General features: G+C 40.7%; 1 protein-coding gene across 1 annotated transcript in view; it reads right to left on the bottom strand.

The window, feature by feature from the left end:
• The window catches only part of cacna2d3 (calcium channel, voltage dependent, alpha2/delta subunit 3), a 43756-nt gene that overhangs the window by 16215 nt on the left and 9859 nt on the right, over nucleotides 1-17682 (bottom strand). Inside the window, exons 5-15 of the mRNA XM_037768995.1 lie at nucleotides 17227-17286; nucleotides 11697-11859; nucleotides 10965-11096; nucleotides 8982-9042; nucleotides 8670-8820; nucleotides 8406-8480; nucleotides 8226-8315; nucleotides 4837-4950; nucleotides 3687-3765; nucleotides 745-878; nucleotides 338-355 (exon numbers count right to left, since the gene is read on the bottom strand). Of these exons, the coding sequence (XP_037624923.1) occupies nucleotides 338-355; nucleotides 745-878; nucleotides 3687-3765; nucleotides 4837-4950; nucleotides 8226-8315; nucleotides 8406-8480; nucleotides 8670-8820; nucleotides 8982-9042; nucleotides 10965-11096; nucleotides 11697-11859; nucleotides 17227-17286 (1077 nt within the window). The remainder of the gene's footprint in view (nucleotides 1-337; nucleotides 356-744; nucleotides 879-3686; nucleotides 3766-4836; nucleotides 4951-8225; nucleotides 8316-8405; nucleotides 8481-8669; nucleotides 8821-8981; nucleotides 9043-10964; nucleotides 11097-11696; nucleotides 11860-17226; nucleotides 17287-17682) is intronic.

Below are 17682 nucleotides of genomic sequence, written 5' to 3'. Positions count from 1 at the left end.
GAAGTACAATAAATGCTCCTCTGCTGCTCCTGCCCCTCAGAGGGAAGAGCCTCTCCTCACTTTACACTTCCTAGGAGATACTGAAGCATAACGTTGAAAAGGAGGGACAATAAGCTGCTATTTAACCTCTCGAGTCACTTCTGCTTTATGCAACATGACTCAAATTTAAACCCCAGTGGGAACATTTTATAACCTGCCCGTGATCTGCTTTCTGATGCTTGTTCAGAACTACTTCCTGATCGATACTTTTGTGATAAGACTACAAATAAATGATGTTTCTTACAAATATGATTCTACTTGTGAGCACTTAAACATCAGACCACATGTAGATATTTACCTTATGAGCCTGGGAAAGCTGCAATGAAAGAAGAGACGCACAAAGATTGAATCGTCCAGTGGATTAAAGCCTTCACTTTGTGCATTGACTTTGTGGAAGCAGATGTACGATGGAGGGGTGGGGGGTGGTGGGGGTGGGGGTCCGTGCAGATTAATGAAGCTCATAATGAGGAATCATTCCAGCAGCATGAAGAGTAATGATGAGAAAGCAGACCCACACATGTGCACACTTACTGTACGGTACAGGGACGGACAAAATAACCTGCAGCTACCACAAACTACAGCCCCAAAAAGTGGAATCAAGGCATGTTGCTTCATTGCACATACAAGCATGCATGAGGACTAATACTTAGGACAATCACAGGAAGTCATGATGCTGCTTCAGCCTAAGAAGTAAAGCACACTCACAGCACTGTCCACGTAAGCTTCAGTCCACACCGTGTCGTGCTCGTGGTCAATAACCTTCGGGCGGCTCATGACGTGAAGATACCTCATCACGTTCTCCTGAACGTCTGCTAAGGTGGAGATCTGACTGAAATATCCTGCAATTAATCACACACACATGTTAACCTAAAATGAGGCAGAGCATATACACGGATCAGCCATAACATTATGACCACCTGCCTAATATTGAGTAGGTCCCCCTTTTGCCGCCAAAACAGCCCTGACCCGTCGAGGCATGGACTCCACTAGACCTCTGAAGGTCTGCTGTGGTACCTGGCATCAAGCCGTCAGTAGCAGATTTTTTAAGTCCTGTAAGATGGGGCCTACGTGGATCGGACTTGTTTGTCTAGAACATCCCACAGATGCTTGATCGGATTGAGATCTGGAGAATTTGGAGACCGAGTCAACACCTCGAACTCGTTGCCATCCACATGATGTAAAAGAAAACGTGATTCATCAGACCAGGCCAACTTCTTCCATTGCTCCGAGGTCCAGTTCTGATGCTCATGTGCCCATTGTAGGCGCTTTTGGCGGTGGACACGGGTCAGCATGGGCACCATGACCGGTCTGCGTCTACACAGCCCCATACGCAACAAACTGCGATGCACTGTGAGTTCTGACACCTTTCTATCGGAACTGGCATTAACTTTTTCAGCAATTTGAGCTACAGTAGCTCTACTATTGGATCGGACAACACAGACCTTCGCTCCCCACGCTCATCAATGAGCCTCGGGTCTGACCCTGTCGCCGATGGACCACTTTTGGTAGGTCCTGACCACTGCACACCGGGAACATCCCACAAGAGCTGCAGTTTTGGAGATGCTCTGACTCAGTCGTCTAGCCATCACAATTTGTCCTTTGTCAAAGTCGCTCACATCCTTACGCTTGCCCATTTTTTTTGCTTCCAACACATCAACTTCAAGGACAAAATGTTCACTTGCTGCCTAATATATCCCACCCACTGCCAGGTGCCATTGTAACGAGAAGGTCAATGTGATCACTTCACCTCTCAGTGGTCATAATGTTTTGGCTGATCAGTGTACATCTTCCACAATATGTAGTCCTACATGTATTTGGACTGTTTAATACTACACATGAAAATATTTAAATTGATATAAAGTGGTGGAAGAAGTATCGGATCAGCAGTGTTTAGTCATGCATCTGAAACTTAAATAAAAGTACTATCAGCAAACAGGGCCGTAGCTTAGGATTTTAGAAATACTGAAGTCATATTTCCAAGTTTCCCCAATGCATCCATCAACGTATCCTCTCACAATGGTTCGGATGATATCTTACGAAAAGTTAATCCTAATTTTTTGTACGTTTTCCTACGAATGTCCAGCAGCAAGTGTCAATTTCAGCTCGTTACATGCATATACAGTCTTGGTTAGGTTCAGGAAAAGATCGTGGTTTGGGTAAAAATAACTACGTAAGTGAAGTAACTTAAGTATGGAAGTTATGTAACAAATAACTCAACGTCGACTTCTGGTTTCACACGGGATACGAACACTGGTGTCCTGCGCAAAAGTCTGGTGTTTTTTGATCCACAACGACATCCGCCATACGCAGTGGGGCTGTGTATTGGCAAGAAACTGGCAATACATTACGTATCATGATACAGGGGTAACGATTCAATATATTGCGATACTGTAAGGCGATAATTGCAATTTTTAAAATCAAATTTTAGGAAAACTGTCATAGTATAAAGAACACACCACAAATACACCATTTTAGAATAGGCAAAAATTTACATATTTGTATTGCATGCAAAAAACTGCATGGTTTTTGCCCCAAACGGCATGTCTGTAAAGGAGAGACTTGTGGGTACCCATAGAACCCATTTTCATTCAGATATCTTGAGGTCAGAGGTCAAGGGACCCCTTTGAAAATGGACATGACAGTTCCTCGCCAAAATTTTGCGTAATTTTGGAGTGTTATTTAGCCTGCTTCACAAAAAACTAGTATGACATGGTTGGTACCACTAGATTCCTTAGGTTTTCTAGTTTCATATGATGCCGGTACCTTTACTCTATCTGAGCCCGCTACCACCTTGGAATCAAATATTTGCCGGGCGCGACGGTGACTCGTCTGATTTTTAAGAGGTTAATCAAAAATCAATACAGTGTTTTGGAGAATCGATACAGTATCACAAACATAATATCGCGATACTCATGTGTATTGATATTTTCTTACACCCCTACTACGTGGTGTTTGTGGCTCTTTACTTCCTGGTTTACGATCACGTGGATTACATACAAATTGATTTTGTGGTATATATATATACACCAATTACAGTGCATTACTTTTTCTAGGTATAGCTACAAACGCTGTATGAGAACAGCCTGCCCCAATGCACCCCTTGCCCCTTTACACAATGTTGTAAATTGCTGCTGGCGTCGCTGACATTACTGCACTGTGTTTCCAGTGGTTCAGCTTACAGTGACACAGGAGCCATTTGACTCGTGTCAGCTCCTGCTGTTGCTGACAATGCTTCATATTGGACATGTAAGGTTATCCCACAGTGGGGGTCTGTATGGGGAGGGATGTTTGGGGCTTGTCTCCCCTCAATCCCCCCGTGATCTGTTTTCCTGGATGTGACTTTCCCTTTCAGAGGGCACTCATCCAGAGCGTTGACACGTGGGAGCCATCAGCAGCGAGCAGCCAAGAGGGAGACACTCTGACAGGAAGAGGGATTAGAGCGGGTTGACCTCTGACCCCCCCCAAGTGCCACTTCATTGCCTCTTGGCAGAAAAGAGTCTGAGCCCAGCACATACACATGCATGCACACACGAAAAACACACATACACGGCCAAACCACACGAGCACCCACACATCCTCCACAGAAACACCACATCAGCTCGTACAACTCGACACTCTTAAGACGTGTTTATCAAAAAGTCCCAAACCTTTGTTGGCACAAGCCATCCATTTGAGGTTATCAGCGAATGCAGACTCTCGTCCAATCAGGTACGGGAATATTCGCACCTGTGCAGAGGACACATAGATGTCGACAGCTTCAAAGATGGAAGGATTAAAAAAAGACCAAACATGCAAAGTGATGTGTCTCCTTAGTACTTTATCTTCCTGTCCTGATTCTATCAGGCGTAGGAGCAAGAAGTAGCTGCATGTTTTTACATCCTCATGAGGAAACACTGAACATTAAGCTGCTTCTCCAGCTCTTTGTTTTCATTCTTCACATTTTCTTTCCAGTCCTTCTTTGTCAGTTTTAAAACTGTACGTTTTTTTTCAGTTTGCACTCTCTGCAGTTAAATTCAGCTAATTTTCTTTTGTTGAGGGTTTGGCATGAGGGCATGTCCCACTGTCCTTTTAAAGAACGCTGTGTGACACTTTGCCAAACCTGCACGGCTCATTGGCTCCAGATGCTTTGCTAAGCATGAAGCATATAGAAAACACTGAATGGCTGCCATATAGCGGCCCTGAGGGCGTCTGAGGGGGGGATGGGGTACCCTGCCAAACACTGCCCTGTACCCTGCCAAACACTGCCAACACACATATGCTTGATAGGACTGAACAAAAGCCCCGGAGCTGTTGTTTTTATTGCTTTGTGAGTGGCACAGCAGTCCATTTCATTTCAATTTCATTTAGGTCTTACAAAGGGAGGCTAACAAAAGATTTAAACCCATCGTTGAGTCCAGGGAGAAATGTGGGGGAAACACAGTGGTGGTGGGGGGACGAGGACCGGAGCCTCTGAGACTACTTCCAGCGTACCCACTCTGCCCTTGAAAGCAGTTAATTTCCCATGTTTTATTCCTCGTGGGGGGAAATATTGCGCTGTAATGCGCCAACACGTTGAAAAACATCATATTGACAAGGATTGTACAATACAGAGTTATGAGTGATAATGAAGTAAGAAACCAATTCCTCAAAACGTCAAGACAGGAGCTCCAGCTGGCATAAAGTATTAAAATGTACATCTATCCCCGCTGGAAGAAAAGTGCAGAGGAAGCAGAAAACTCTGAAAAAGGACATGACTAACATTGAAAACCATGAGGAACAGAAGAGAAGGAGGGAAAAAAGAGAGAGAGAGAGACTCACCTTTCTTTCTGGCCAGTTGTATTTCTCAAAAACGTCGTCATACATTGACGTCGCCCCGTCGGTCACAAGCATTATGGCCTGGCTGCACAAACTGCCATGTCCAGTTTGGTTAAACTGCAGAAAAGGGTGAAAACAAATCAAGATATAAATCAAAAAACAAAATAATACATGCGCTGTTATTTAAACATTAAACAAACAGAGCTGTATATGGTGAGGATGTCTGATATGGCAGCTGAGCAGCACTTCAGTCAATAAAACACAGATAACGTCTTGGTAAATAAAGCTGAAGAGTGTGGAACACTTTATTCTGATGCCAGAAGATGCATCGCAGTAATTAAGTGGTTTATTGACCTGTAACAGAGTGAAAGAGGAGGATGTAGTGACACGATCACAGGATGAAATCTGCTGAGCTCCGCTACTCTCAAATCACACATCAGGAGGCCTTCACAACTCGCTTGTTAATAGAAAATAAGATGCCATGTAATAGAAGAAGTTATGTTCGTGTCTGACAACTGTTTCACCTCTGCAACAGTATTTATCATTTTTGGTGTCTTAAAAGTTTGTATCTAACTTGTATATGCATGACACAATAAATAAAAAAAAAGTTCAATTATAGAAAATCAATTTGTAAAGGGGAACACCACTTAAATTAAGAATTCCAATATGTGATTTTTATGGAAAGTTCAGTCAATATTAGTGAACATGAGCTCCTCTCTCTCAAAGCCAGAAACTGGAGAAGTAAGTCTCAAACTTGTGATGTCATCAAGTGGGAGAAATGGGAGACTGATTTTATGGACCCACAGAATGTTTGTTTTCTTTTTTTTTAGATCCAAATGAGCTTTATTCTATTGTGGTGTTATCAGTTGTGAAACGGAGAATGTTCCTATATACTCAGATCAGTCCTCTGGGTGCTCTCAGTGTCATCTAGAACATCTTTCCTTATTAATTGTCTTTGGAGCAGCTCCATGTTGTATACCCTATGACATCACAAGTTTGTGTTTTAGCCTTTAGTTTTGCATTTGGGAGAGAGTTGTTCTTGTTTACTAATATTTTTTTGGACCGTTTTAGACCATAAGAATAACATGCATGAATTTTGAAAATGGGCGTTGTTCCCCTTTAAGTAAGATGATTATCCACAATATTTTAATGTGAATTGTTTTGCTCTATATCGACTTTTTTCACTGGAAACATTTTGACTTGTGACAAAAAGCACAGGTGTTATTAATGACATTATAACAATGGCTCTGTTCCATTAAACCTCCCAGTAAGTGGTGACACAGCGAGCCACCATGCACAATACCAGGATGCTGAAACTGAAGCAACTAAACTGAATTCAGACATCATTTATTTGATTATTTATTTCACATGTCAAAATGGCGACTGTGAAGAAGTTGGTCTAGTGTGTGACGTTCCTCCCGCGGTCTGTGGGCTTTGGCTGACACCGGAGAGTCGACAGCTCATCTGGTTCACCTGGGCTCCGGGGCTTTAAGTGCTTAACCTTTTCTCTCTTCCTTCAGCTAGTGTCCACCACCCTACATCTGTTTCAACACCTTCATAGCACAGACCCTACACCAAGATGCAGGCTTTCATTGCTGATTTAACATCCTCGATTTTTGTTACGGTTAGTTTAATAAATTATGTTGTTGTGTGACTTTCCATTCCCTGAGCCAGAGGAATATTTTCAGCCATAGGGTGTCAAAAGTAATTATTGAAGCAGGAAAGGCGTATAAAGGCCACGATAATGCGCAAGGCATTTAGCATGCAATAAAAACGCCTTTCTTGCGTGTCATTTGTACGCCATGTAGCCTGTGCTGACTGCAATGTAAACGCATCCACGTAAATATGCTACGCTTAGATCTAGTGACGTAGAATAAAAAGTGAGAAAGACCCCTTATGGCGGGCGGGAGGGGAAGTAGATGGGTCCAACAAACACAGGACTTTTAACCATGACACCGGTGTTTGAGACCGGTGTTTTGTTTTGTAAGTTATGTTGGTGACGTTTGTTTTTAAGTGACGTTTGTGACAGGTTGTCCGTAATCATGTTACTTAGTTTCCGTACTTATTTTAAGGCCAAGTGGTTTTGTCGCCTAAACCTAACTGCGTACTGTAGTTTTGTTGCGTGGCATAAAAACTACATGCAAATACCTAAAATGCGTGTAATGTCCGTTTAATGTCATGCTATTTATACGCCTTCCCGTGAGACCAGGTTGATTGAAGACTCGCTGCACTCTCTGCTGCTGAGCATCAGTCTTTTAGCTAAGCCGTATTAAGCCATTTGTTTCAGTATTGCATGTAAATAAGAACGAGTAAATCTAAATGTTAATGATAAAAGACATAATCAATAACAGGGATAATTAAGTAATTGATGCTGATAAAATCTAATCAATCCCAAGCCCTAGTTGTTGGAGAGGTAAATCAATGATCTCATTCTAAAATCATCCCACGAGGGGGATGTCTTACATGTCTTTTGATGTTAAAATATGTTAAAATATTTAATACGTTCGCTGTTCTGTGATTCTTTTATATCTTCCGCCTGTGAGAGGAATTTTTTCTGTATCTCAACACTGCTCTCGTGAAAATGGTGCCGTGCTCTTCAAGTGAAGCAAGTTTCTTTTTGATTTGGTCCAAGATAAGCTGTATATTCTGACTTCATTCACTGGGCAGTGGTTTAACAATGCATTTCAGTAGCGTGCTACTGGCTACCTGATTACCATATTCATTGCAGGGCTTTAATTAATCTGACAAACGCAGAGGTAAAAGCTGCAGTCCCTCAGCTTCAGCGGCGCCGCCACAGCTCGCCTGAAAGCAGGGAGATAAAAGGAGAGCGGCGTGGCTCCTGGCCTTATCTGCTTTGTGTTCCAATCAGCCACGTTATTAATCATCGACATTAATTAGAGCCATTAATCACGATTCGGAATAGATGTGTCTGTGTTTGGAGGGCGGAACAGGGATAGCGCTGGAGCGTTTCGACAGGCGACACGCCTCCCGAACGCTCAAATACATTTGACTGGAGTGTGCTACTTTTTTATGATTAGCAGAGAACATGCAGAGGGTTGTACTCCAACACTTCCTGTCACTGAAAACAAATGTGGCTTGTAAAATGAAAGTTCTCCTCATGTTCATGGTCAAGTGGAGTCCTTCAGTTAAATTAAAGCAAAGTGTATTTGTGATAGCTGGGCACAAATTCATTATTTTTATGTAAAATGAATCAATAAATAAATGAATAATTTTGTGACAACTCAACAGCATTGTCACATAATCAGTAAACAGTAAAAAAGAATTTAGTTGATCTACTTTGGGATGTGCTATTTCAGTGATTTGTGTTTGCTCAGCATCCCTATTAAACTGACAGTCACAGACACAGAGAGGTTTACTGTACTGGAACTCACGTCGCTCAGGATGGTGAACGCTTCGGCCAGAGCGTCACCCAGCAGCCCGATCCCTTTGGCAAACAGCTTGTCCAGATGTTCACGGAAATGCTAACAGATAACAACCAAAGTGGAAAAGAAAGTTTTTAACCTGATAGGATCCACGTATATTCTTTACATATCAGTTTGATCGTGACTCACATCTTTATTGGTTCTGTCGGCTCGGACCAGCGTGCCATTCAAACAAGGCTCCACATAGTGGATCTCCTGATTATACTGCGGAAATAACATTTATATAGATTAATATTTCATGGAAGACTGAACTCCAGCTGTCTGAAATACTTAATAGAAATGTCTTTGGTGAAAACTATTTTGTTAAGATAATAGACAGCAATAGACTGGGATTAGGCTACTGAGAAATAGAGAGATGCACAAACATATAAACTGAGATAAGGTGAAACTTACTGCAATGATGTTGAAGAAGTCGTCGTCTCCAAGTGTGTCTAATATGGAGGAGACCGTCTGCCTGGCGATGGTCAGCCTCAGTCCTTTCATGCTTCCGCTAACATCCACTAAGATAATAACATCCTTAGGAGATGTTGCTGCCTGAATGTACCTGGAATATGGAGAAATTATAAAATAAATAAAATACATATTTTGAGGCCTTGTTGCTGAATAAGAAAATAAATATTTTATTTAGTATATTATTTATTTATTTACAGACAATGAGGTGCAGGAGCAAGTACACTTTGTCCGGTATGTACAGTAAAGGCTTACCACTTCCTGTTTCTACAGTCAAAGTTAATGACGCCATGTTCATCTGGATGCCACTTTACTCCTGTGAAATAGATCAGCAAGTCAATTAAGAGCAGAGAAAATAACAACATTTTGCAGTGGATAAACACCAGCAAGCTCACACATGCTGCTTAAAGGCTTTGGTTTTGCAAACTGGTTACTAATATTTTTAGTTAATGTATGTATTGAACCCGACACGTAGTCAGTGGAGGAAGAAGTAATCAGATCCTTCACTTAAGTAAAAGCAACAATACCACGCTGTAAAAATACTCCGTTACAAGTAAACACCCTGCATTCAAAATATTTCTTCAGAGAAACTTCAAAAGAATCAAAATGTATCAATAGTAAAAGAACTCATGCAGAAAAGCCTCCGTCAGTGTTGTATTATCATATTATTGGCTCATTAATATGCAATTAGATGCATTAAAGGCCCTGAAAACCTATTTTCTCAATCGCCTTTTTTACTATGAGAAATGAAGTCCTATATGGAGATGATCATTTCTGCCAAAGTTTTGTTTATTTCACCTGAAGGATTTTTGTATTTTTAGTTTTATCTCTCGTCTTACCACTGGTTTCATCTCAGATGAAAACAGACACTTCTGAGCATCAATCAGGATTTAGCAACTCTGGAATCACTGGTGACAAATCACATACTTTTTACTTTTAGTACATACTGCAGCTGCGCTTACAAAGTACGTATTGTACGTACAGTATGCATACAATTGGGACATACTACTTCATCATAACATTGCGCCTTGAACTTTGACCCTCTTGCTCATATATGTACATATACTGCAAAACACGACTGCATGTAGGACATCCTGGTATTTTTGGCATACTGCCTTCGACAGACTAATTATTTGGACATACTAAATATTTTTCTGGCATACTAAATAGTGTGGTAGTATGTATATTGGAACACAGAAAATCTGTTGAGAGTTGGTGGGTTGTTTGCTCACGTTGCCAGCGCTGTTGATCAAACCACACCCACACAGTCCTGATGAAGCAGATTGGAGTGATAAACCCTTAATAAATAATAACTGAGTATGTTTTGACTGCTGCTTATTTAGTCATGAACATTTAAGATTTATGGAAATACTTACTATACGGAACTTTAATTTAATGCTGTAGTTGATCAAGTTGGAGCTAATTTTAACTGCTTTATATGCTGTTGACTGATTTAATCTATCAAAATACTTCATATTTTATAAAAATGTTTTGTGTGCAAAATCTTAATCTGAAAGGTATAACTGTAAAAAATAAAAAATGCAATATTTCCCTTTTAAAATTCAGCAGAGTAAAAGCGTGAAGCAGCATAAAACGGAAGTCCTCACGTAAAGTATGAGTACCTCAAAATGGTACTTAAGTAGTACTTGAGTAAATAGTTACTTTCCACCACGGCCTACGGTATAAACTACACACTGAGGCCTCCATCTATCTTTATTAATGTTTTGATATTTCTGACCAAAACCAGAAGCCAGGAAGAGTTCAATAAAGTGTGATTTTCAAATAACATTTAAATGATGAATACATTAGTAAAAGGCTTTTGTTAAACACTGGTGAAAGAAAACTAAATTTTTTTAATGAATTGCTCCTGACACATTAAACATACAGCGTCCATATTAGATAATATCATCATCTGTATCTCTGTAGCATCACTCCAGCACTGCAGTGAGCCCACCGCCTGTTTCATTTCATTGTAACGGTCTGATAGGTTCGGTTGGATCCAGCAGCCCCGACTGTAGACCCACACCGGCAAATTCTGATTAATTACCGTCTGTATATGTGCATCCTCTCTGATGGTCTGTAAAATTACAACATTAGCCAAATTACCCTTTTAGTAATTCTAAATCATTTGTTCTGATCTGTTTTTTTTTTTTCTCTCGCAATGACGGCTGATGGCTCCCTTGAGACAAGCCTTTCTTTCACACACACACACACACACACACACACGCATGGACTCACCGGGGTACTGCCTGAAGAAACCTTTGGCGCTCCCAAAGTACTGCCAGATCAGTGTTGGATCTCTTTCAAAATTATCTACAAACACTTTATTGAGAGCCTCGGACCAGTAGACCCCGTTCACTATGTCGGGATCTGAGGAGGAGGAGGATGTTGGGCAAAGACACAGAAGAGAGGGAGAGAAACAAGTAAATTAAATGGTGATAATAACAGTAATCATCCTGGTCACCATTACCGAGTGCGCGGTTGACCTTTGTCCCTTATTGACCCCCCTGAAGGAGACACAATGCCTGTGACTAAATCATCCCCTCCCCTCCTCCTGCTGGACGAGCCTCCCTTTGTGCAGTGAGCAGAGAGTTATGGGGAGTTCATTATAGCCAAACAAAAGCAGCCCCGGCGATACACAGGGAGAGGTGACACGCTCCGTTAAAAAACAAGAAGCGGCTGAACAGCTAGCGTATGACAAACATCTTTCCCATCACCCCCTCTCTGCGCTCTTTTCAGTCTCTTTGAGAGGTCTGCAGTTGCTCTCCCCTTTATGTCTGGACTGTTATCGATCCCCCAACTCCACTTCTCCCAGCCCGTTGACACTGATACAGCTTCAGCTACCATTTCTCACTTTCACCACTTACTTTCCTCCCTCCTCCTCCTCTCCTCCCTGTGCATCAGCTCACAGCAGGTAAATAACACTCCTGTAATCCTGCCTGTGTGCAGAGCCGCAGGCTGAGCTCTCACCTTTGTTGTACATGTTGGTGGGCACCTGCACCACGCTGAGGCTCAGGTTGACCGACAGGTTATTGAAATGGTCGTTGGGCTCCAGGAGGAACTCTCCTCCGAGCTCCACGTTGTTGCCCTCCTCGTCCACTTCATTGATCAGCACGGCGTTGAAGTACTCGTACTGAGGAAAAGAGTGAATATGGAAAATGTTAACTGTAATAAAACTATAATAGTTTTACAAATCTATACTCACATGCCCATGTGTATATTGAAAACAGTTTGTTCATGCTGTAATCATTCCTTCTGTCAATACTGGCCATCAAGAGATACCTTACTAATGGGATTTCAATGCAAGTGATGGGGGAGAAAATCTACAGTCCTCAGTCTGTGCAAAACTCTAAACTTCAGACAAAGTCAAAGTCTGAGCATCTTCCAAAGTTAAAGTCTTTTTTAGCATAAATCCTCTCTTTATGTTTCCCCTGACAGTGTTGCTGCAGCGGAGGGATAACTTTATTGATAATTTGGGACATTACAGTTGCTCTTGAAGCATAAAGAAATGTAAGAAAATAGAAATAAAGGAGTAGGTAAAAATGGAAATTATGCACCATCTTATCCTCCATCTTTTCATGGCCGGTATGGACAGGAAGAACAATTACAGCAACCAAAAACTGATTCAGTATCTATACATAGGAGTTTACATGTAAGGCAGACTTGCGAACAAATACAAAAATGTTAAATTAGACAGATTTCTCTTATGCATTTCCTCCACAGATTATCTATCAAATGCACAATAATGTGTGCTTATGTCTACATCTGCCCTTCTAGCATTATAAGCTCATTATAAGGTCACATAGAAGTAAAAAGAACAGAATGAAGTAGTGCAAAATAAAGCAAGTGTCGCAATAAAACCAGAAGAATAAGACAATAAAATAGGGTGTAAATGGTTGAATTGGCTTCTCACAATGTAGAAATATTACATTACATTTTTTTTAATTCTTTTTTACATTTATTTGGAGGAGGAGTTTGTCCAAAATGACATAAATTATTTCTGCCACACACACATACTATTTGGGAGCAATGTTGGGGTTCAGTGTCTTGCTCAAGGACGCTTGGATACACCGACGGAGGAAGCGTGGATAAATGAATCTGCTCTACCACTTAAGCTACAGCCACTAATAATTAATAAACAGTCTTTTAATTACACATAATAACACGCCTGAGTGTGTTCAGATTTCTGTTTAGTTAATGCAGTTTTTTAAATGTTCCCAGTGTGTCAACATGTGCATTAACTACAGCGGTTGTAATTATCACTATAGTCACTGAGGTCTAAGAAGGACCTGGACGTGCAAAGAGGACTTCAAGTCTGGCCTTCCTAAAGTGGAAGCCAACAGTTTGTCTGTCCCGTCCTTCACTGCCTGCTGCTGCAGAAGAAAGACTACCTCATCCTGTCTGAGCGGCCTCTCTGTGGCCTGTGGTCCTTATAGAGAAAGAGAGAGAGAGAGAGAGAGAGAGAGATGGGTGATGGACTCTACAGCATCACACTCGGGGGAGGCCGCGCGGGCATCACCATCAAGCAGCCCCTGACAGCTCATACCACGCCTGAGCAGCTCTCTGACGAGCTGCGGCAGGGCGGAGGAGGAATAGTGGTGGTGGTGGTGGTGGTGGAGGGGGTAGTGGGTTTGCTGCTGCAGAGGGGGAGCAGCAGGGGAGAGAAACGTGCACCCTCAGCAGAACTGATAGTGCTGTAGAGAGGCACGTTAACCACCAGGGTTATTACTGTAGAGCAGGCCGCGGGACACTGCAGCTCTCCGAGACGCCCCACTGACTCTGCAGTTAGCTGAAGGCCCTGCTGCAGAGATCTGCCCTCCCATCACGGGCTGCTGGGCCTTACTGGGTACCCACACACCCAAAATCTGGAGACGGTGGGTCTCAATAAGCTTTAACTGACTCTTTACTGCGGCAGTAACAGCTTCATAGAGTTGAAACTAATTTGTTCAGAAGCTGCACACTTCCCTGATGTTTTATCACATTGTTCAAGGGGACGTGTTGTTTAAGATGTTACAGTAATATGCGATAAATAAAAACATGAGCAAAATACACTGTAGCCTACACTTTACTATATGGATCATATAGCGTATTATAATTTTGTAACAGTGTTTTTATGATTCTTAGAAATTACCATGATAACAGCAGACAATTAAAAAAAGAAATCATGTGGATTATAGCATTTTAAAAACATAATTCTCTCCCATTCAGTTTTATTTTCTCATATAAATACATTTTAAATACTCATATTTTTTCCTTTTTCCTAATGCTTCAAATGTTTTAAGGGCAATCACAAAAGCAGAAATGTTGTCCTTTAACTTAATGCGTGACAAGGTTTTGACAGAAAGATTAGTTTAAAGTTTAAAAGCATTCAAAGACCATTTAATACAAACTGTTTTAATTCTGTTTCTTTATCTAAAATGTAGATTTTCACATTTCATATTTCTAAATGTCTTAAATGTTCCTTGTTTCTAGGCCCACATAAATGTTGTAAATTGAAAGCAGCGGACAGTGCTCGGGTCAATACAAAACACCCGACTGTCCTGACACCAAGCATCTGAGATAAGAGCAGCCGGCTTATCTCACTGTGGTTCAGTGAAATGGTGCGTGAAAAATGTGCAGTGTCAGGGGAGGCGAGGCCGGCTAAATGATGCCACAAGGAGTAATATCATGACATCATTACATTATCGCAGGTGGATATTGAATTTTCCTTATTATTTTTTATGGCCTTAAAGATGAAAGGCCTGCTTGCTTGAATAAAAATATTCGAATAGCTTGAACTTATCAAAAGTGTAAATTTTTTTCATATAATTCATAAAAACATATATATAAATATAATAAAGATAAATATTTTATATTGCAAATCATAAAAAGAAAACCAATGCAACTATCATAAAATCATGTTCAATCAAGTTTACAGAAATATTATTCAAATATTTCTGCAAAAATACTATAAGAATTTAATTAATACTGGTGTCTTTATATATTTGTGGAGTCCACATATATATGTTTGATTTAAGCAAACTGTATGAAATATGGAGAAAATGGAAACCTTGTTTTTCTTACAGAAATAAAATATAATTCAATACAAATATGAAATGAAAACAAGTCTCATACATGCATAAATCCCTCAGTAAAGTGTGTTTTTGCAATCTGTTTTAGAGGATAAAATCATATTAGATATATATGTTCAAGGGTAATGGTGAAAACAAATCATTTTTTTTCTTTTATTATAAATATGAGTTGGTATTTTGTTGTGTTTAAAGATAAATCTACCTGTGTTGTTGTGGCTGTGTGAACAGCAGAGAAAGGAACAAGGAGAACAAGGCGACTGAAATGTATTCCTATGATGTAAATGCTACTATTAACTGTAAAGTGCTGCCGTTATTTCAGTGTTTTGTTGCTCCAGTGGGTTTTCCAATCTAGAGCCATGAAAGTGAAACAAAAGAGTTTCATTTATCTTTGTCCACCGGACAGAGAGAGAGAGAGAGAGAGAGAGAGAGAGAGAGAGAGAAGGGGAGAGAGAGAGAAAGAGAGAGAGAAGGGGACAGAGAGAGAAAGAGAGAGGGAGAGAGAAGGAGAGAGAGAGAGAGAGAGAGAGAGAGAGAGAGAGAGAGAGAGAGAGAGAGAAAGAGAGAGGGAGAGAGAAGGAGAGAGAGAGAGAGAGAGAGAGAGAGAGAGAGAGAGAGAGAGAGAGAAGGGGAGAGAGAGAGAAAGAGAGAGGGAGAGAGAGAGAGAGAGAGAGAGAAAGAGAGAGAGAGAGAGAGAAGGGGGGAGAGAGAAAGAGAGAGGGAGAGAGAAGGAGAGAGAGAGAGAGAGAGAGAGAGAGAGAGATAGAGAGAGAGAGAGAGAGAGAGAAGGGGAGAGAGAGAGAAAGAGAGAGGGAGAGAGAGAGAGAGAGAGAGAGAGAGCACTAACAGACGACAGAAATACTGCATTCCCTCTGCAGACACTGAGGAAGCTCAGTGCATCCTGGAAAATGCGCACTGAGAGTCGCTAAATAATGTCCCGAACAGAGTCTGAGCACATCCTGTGAAATATGATTAAAATTTCTTCTTCTATCTCCCATTTTTCTCTCTGCTTTAGCGACACAGACTTACTGCTTCCTGAGACTTTAATGGAAATAGTTTACCATGCATTACAACCTGCAGCAGCCTTATTCCATCCTGCATGCAACATCAGGACCCTCTCCACTACTGTATTACAGTTATTGGGTTGGTTATACTGTATAGTGAACTGCAGCAGCAGCACAGACTTCATAAACCATGGTCAACTAGAAAATGCATTTCCTGCTGAAAATGCGTGGGAATGCTGACAGCTGAAATGAATTGCAAAGCATTGCTGAAAATGCAGAAATGTGAAATGACTTGCCTAAAAATGTTAAAGCTCAAATGCATTGCACTGCACTGCTGAAAACCCTAGAATATGAAATGTACAACTGGCAGAGTTGGAAACTGAACTGCATTAGCTAAAGAAGCTAAGAGCTGAAATACATTAAGCTAGAAAAGCTGGAAGCTAAACTGTAATACTGTCAAAAGTGGTAAATTTGAATTTTCCTGAATAGGCGGAAAGAAGAAATGCTTTGTATGTATATCAGACAGATGAACTGCATTGCTAAACACAAAGAGAGACAGAGAGAGAGAGAGTAGTATTTTCACTGAATGAACCTTTAAAATCTATAAGTTGTTACACAGAAAGTGGTATTTGGGTGGAAAGTAGCAGTAGGAGTTGTAGTAATAGTAGTAGTAGTCCACATGACGTCATAACTCACACTCACTGGTTTATAGTCTGTGCTGCTGCAGCGTCTCAAGTTCACTATACAGTATAACCAACCCAATAACTGTAATACAGTAGTGGAGAGTGTCCAGATGTTGCATGCAGAGTGGAATAAGGCTGATGCAGGTTGTAATGCATGCACTGTTAAGAATTTCCCAGTAAAATAACAGTAAAGAACTGGCAGCAGGGTTGCCTTTATGTTACTGTAAAATTAACATTATTATACTGTCGCTGAAATTTACAGCTTTGTACTGTTAATGAAAAATACAGTTTGAACTGTTTTCCATGCATTGAACATGCATTACAACCTGCAGCAGCCTTATTCCATCCTGCATGCAACATCTGGACTCTCTCCACTACTGTATTACAGTTATTGTGTTGGTTATACTGTATAGTGAACTTGAGGCGCTGCAGCAGCACAGACTTTATAAACCAGTCAGTGTGAGTTATGACGACATGTGGCGCTGCAGCCTTCACTGTGTGCGCCATTGCTTATCAAAGAAGCATTATGTATCAAAGCGCTGACAGGACATCAGTGTGAAGGACGAAGCCGACGCAATTAAAAAGACTTTTAGGGCCTATTACCCTTCTCTCACCTTGCAGACGCTCCTCCTGCAGACCAGCTAAAATATGATTCATCCTGGTCTGACACAATGACACACCACATTTTTTAATAATTATTTTTTTTTCTTTTCTTTTCTTTTCTTTTGTCCTGGATAAACCTCACCTGCAGGTCGGGATTATCCTCATGCTGATGGTGCGCTTCTTCTGCTGCCTCCACCAGCCGCTAAAAGAGGACGTAAAAACACACAACCATTATAGCTAATACACACACAATATTTTTATATATATAGCACTTTTTTTATATATATATATATAGCACTTTTTTATATAAAGCACTTTTTTTTATAAATAGCACTTTTTTATATTGACACTTTTTTATATACAGCACTTTTTTATATATATCACTTTTTTTATATATAGCACTTTTTTTATATAAAGCACTTTATATATATATATATATATATATATATATATAGCATTTTTAAAGAACTGATTGCTTTTATACTGCGTTTACTCTGTTAATCATCCTGTCATCCACTTTTTATTCTGCTGCAACATCGCACTTTGTTCACTGTTTTAACGACATTTCGTTTTAACCGTGTACTTTTTATGTGGAAAA

This window comes from Sebastes umbrosus, chromosome 1 (genome assembly GCF_015220745.1).
Source record: "Sebastes umbrosus isolate fSebUmb1 chromosome 1, fSebUmb1.pri, whole genome shotgun sequence".
Taxonomy (NCBI): Eukaryota; Metazoa; Chordata; class Actinopteri; order Perciformes; family Sebastidae; genus Sebastes; species Sebastes umbrosus.
Note: the sequence above shows the minus strand (reverse complement) of the source record. Positions and strands in the feature narration are given on the sequence as shown.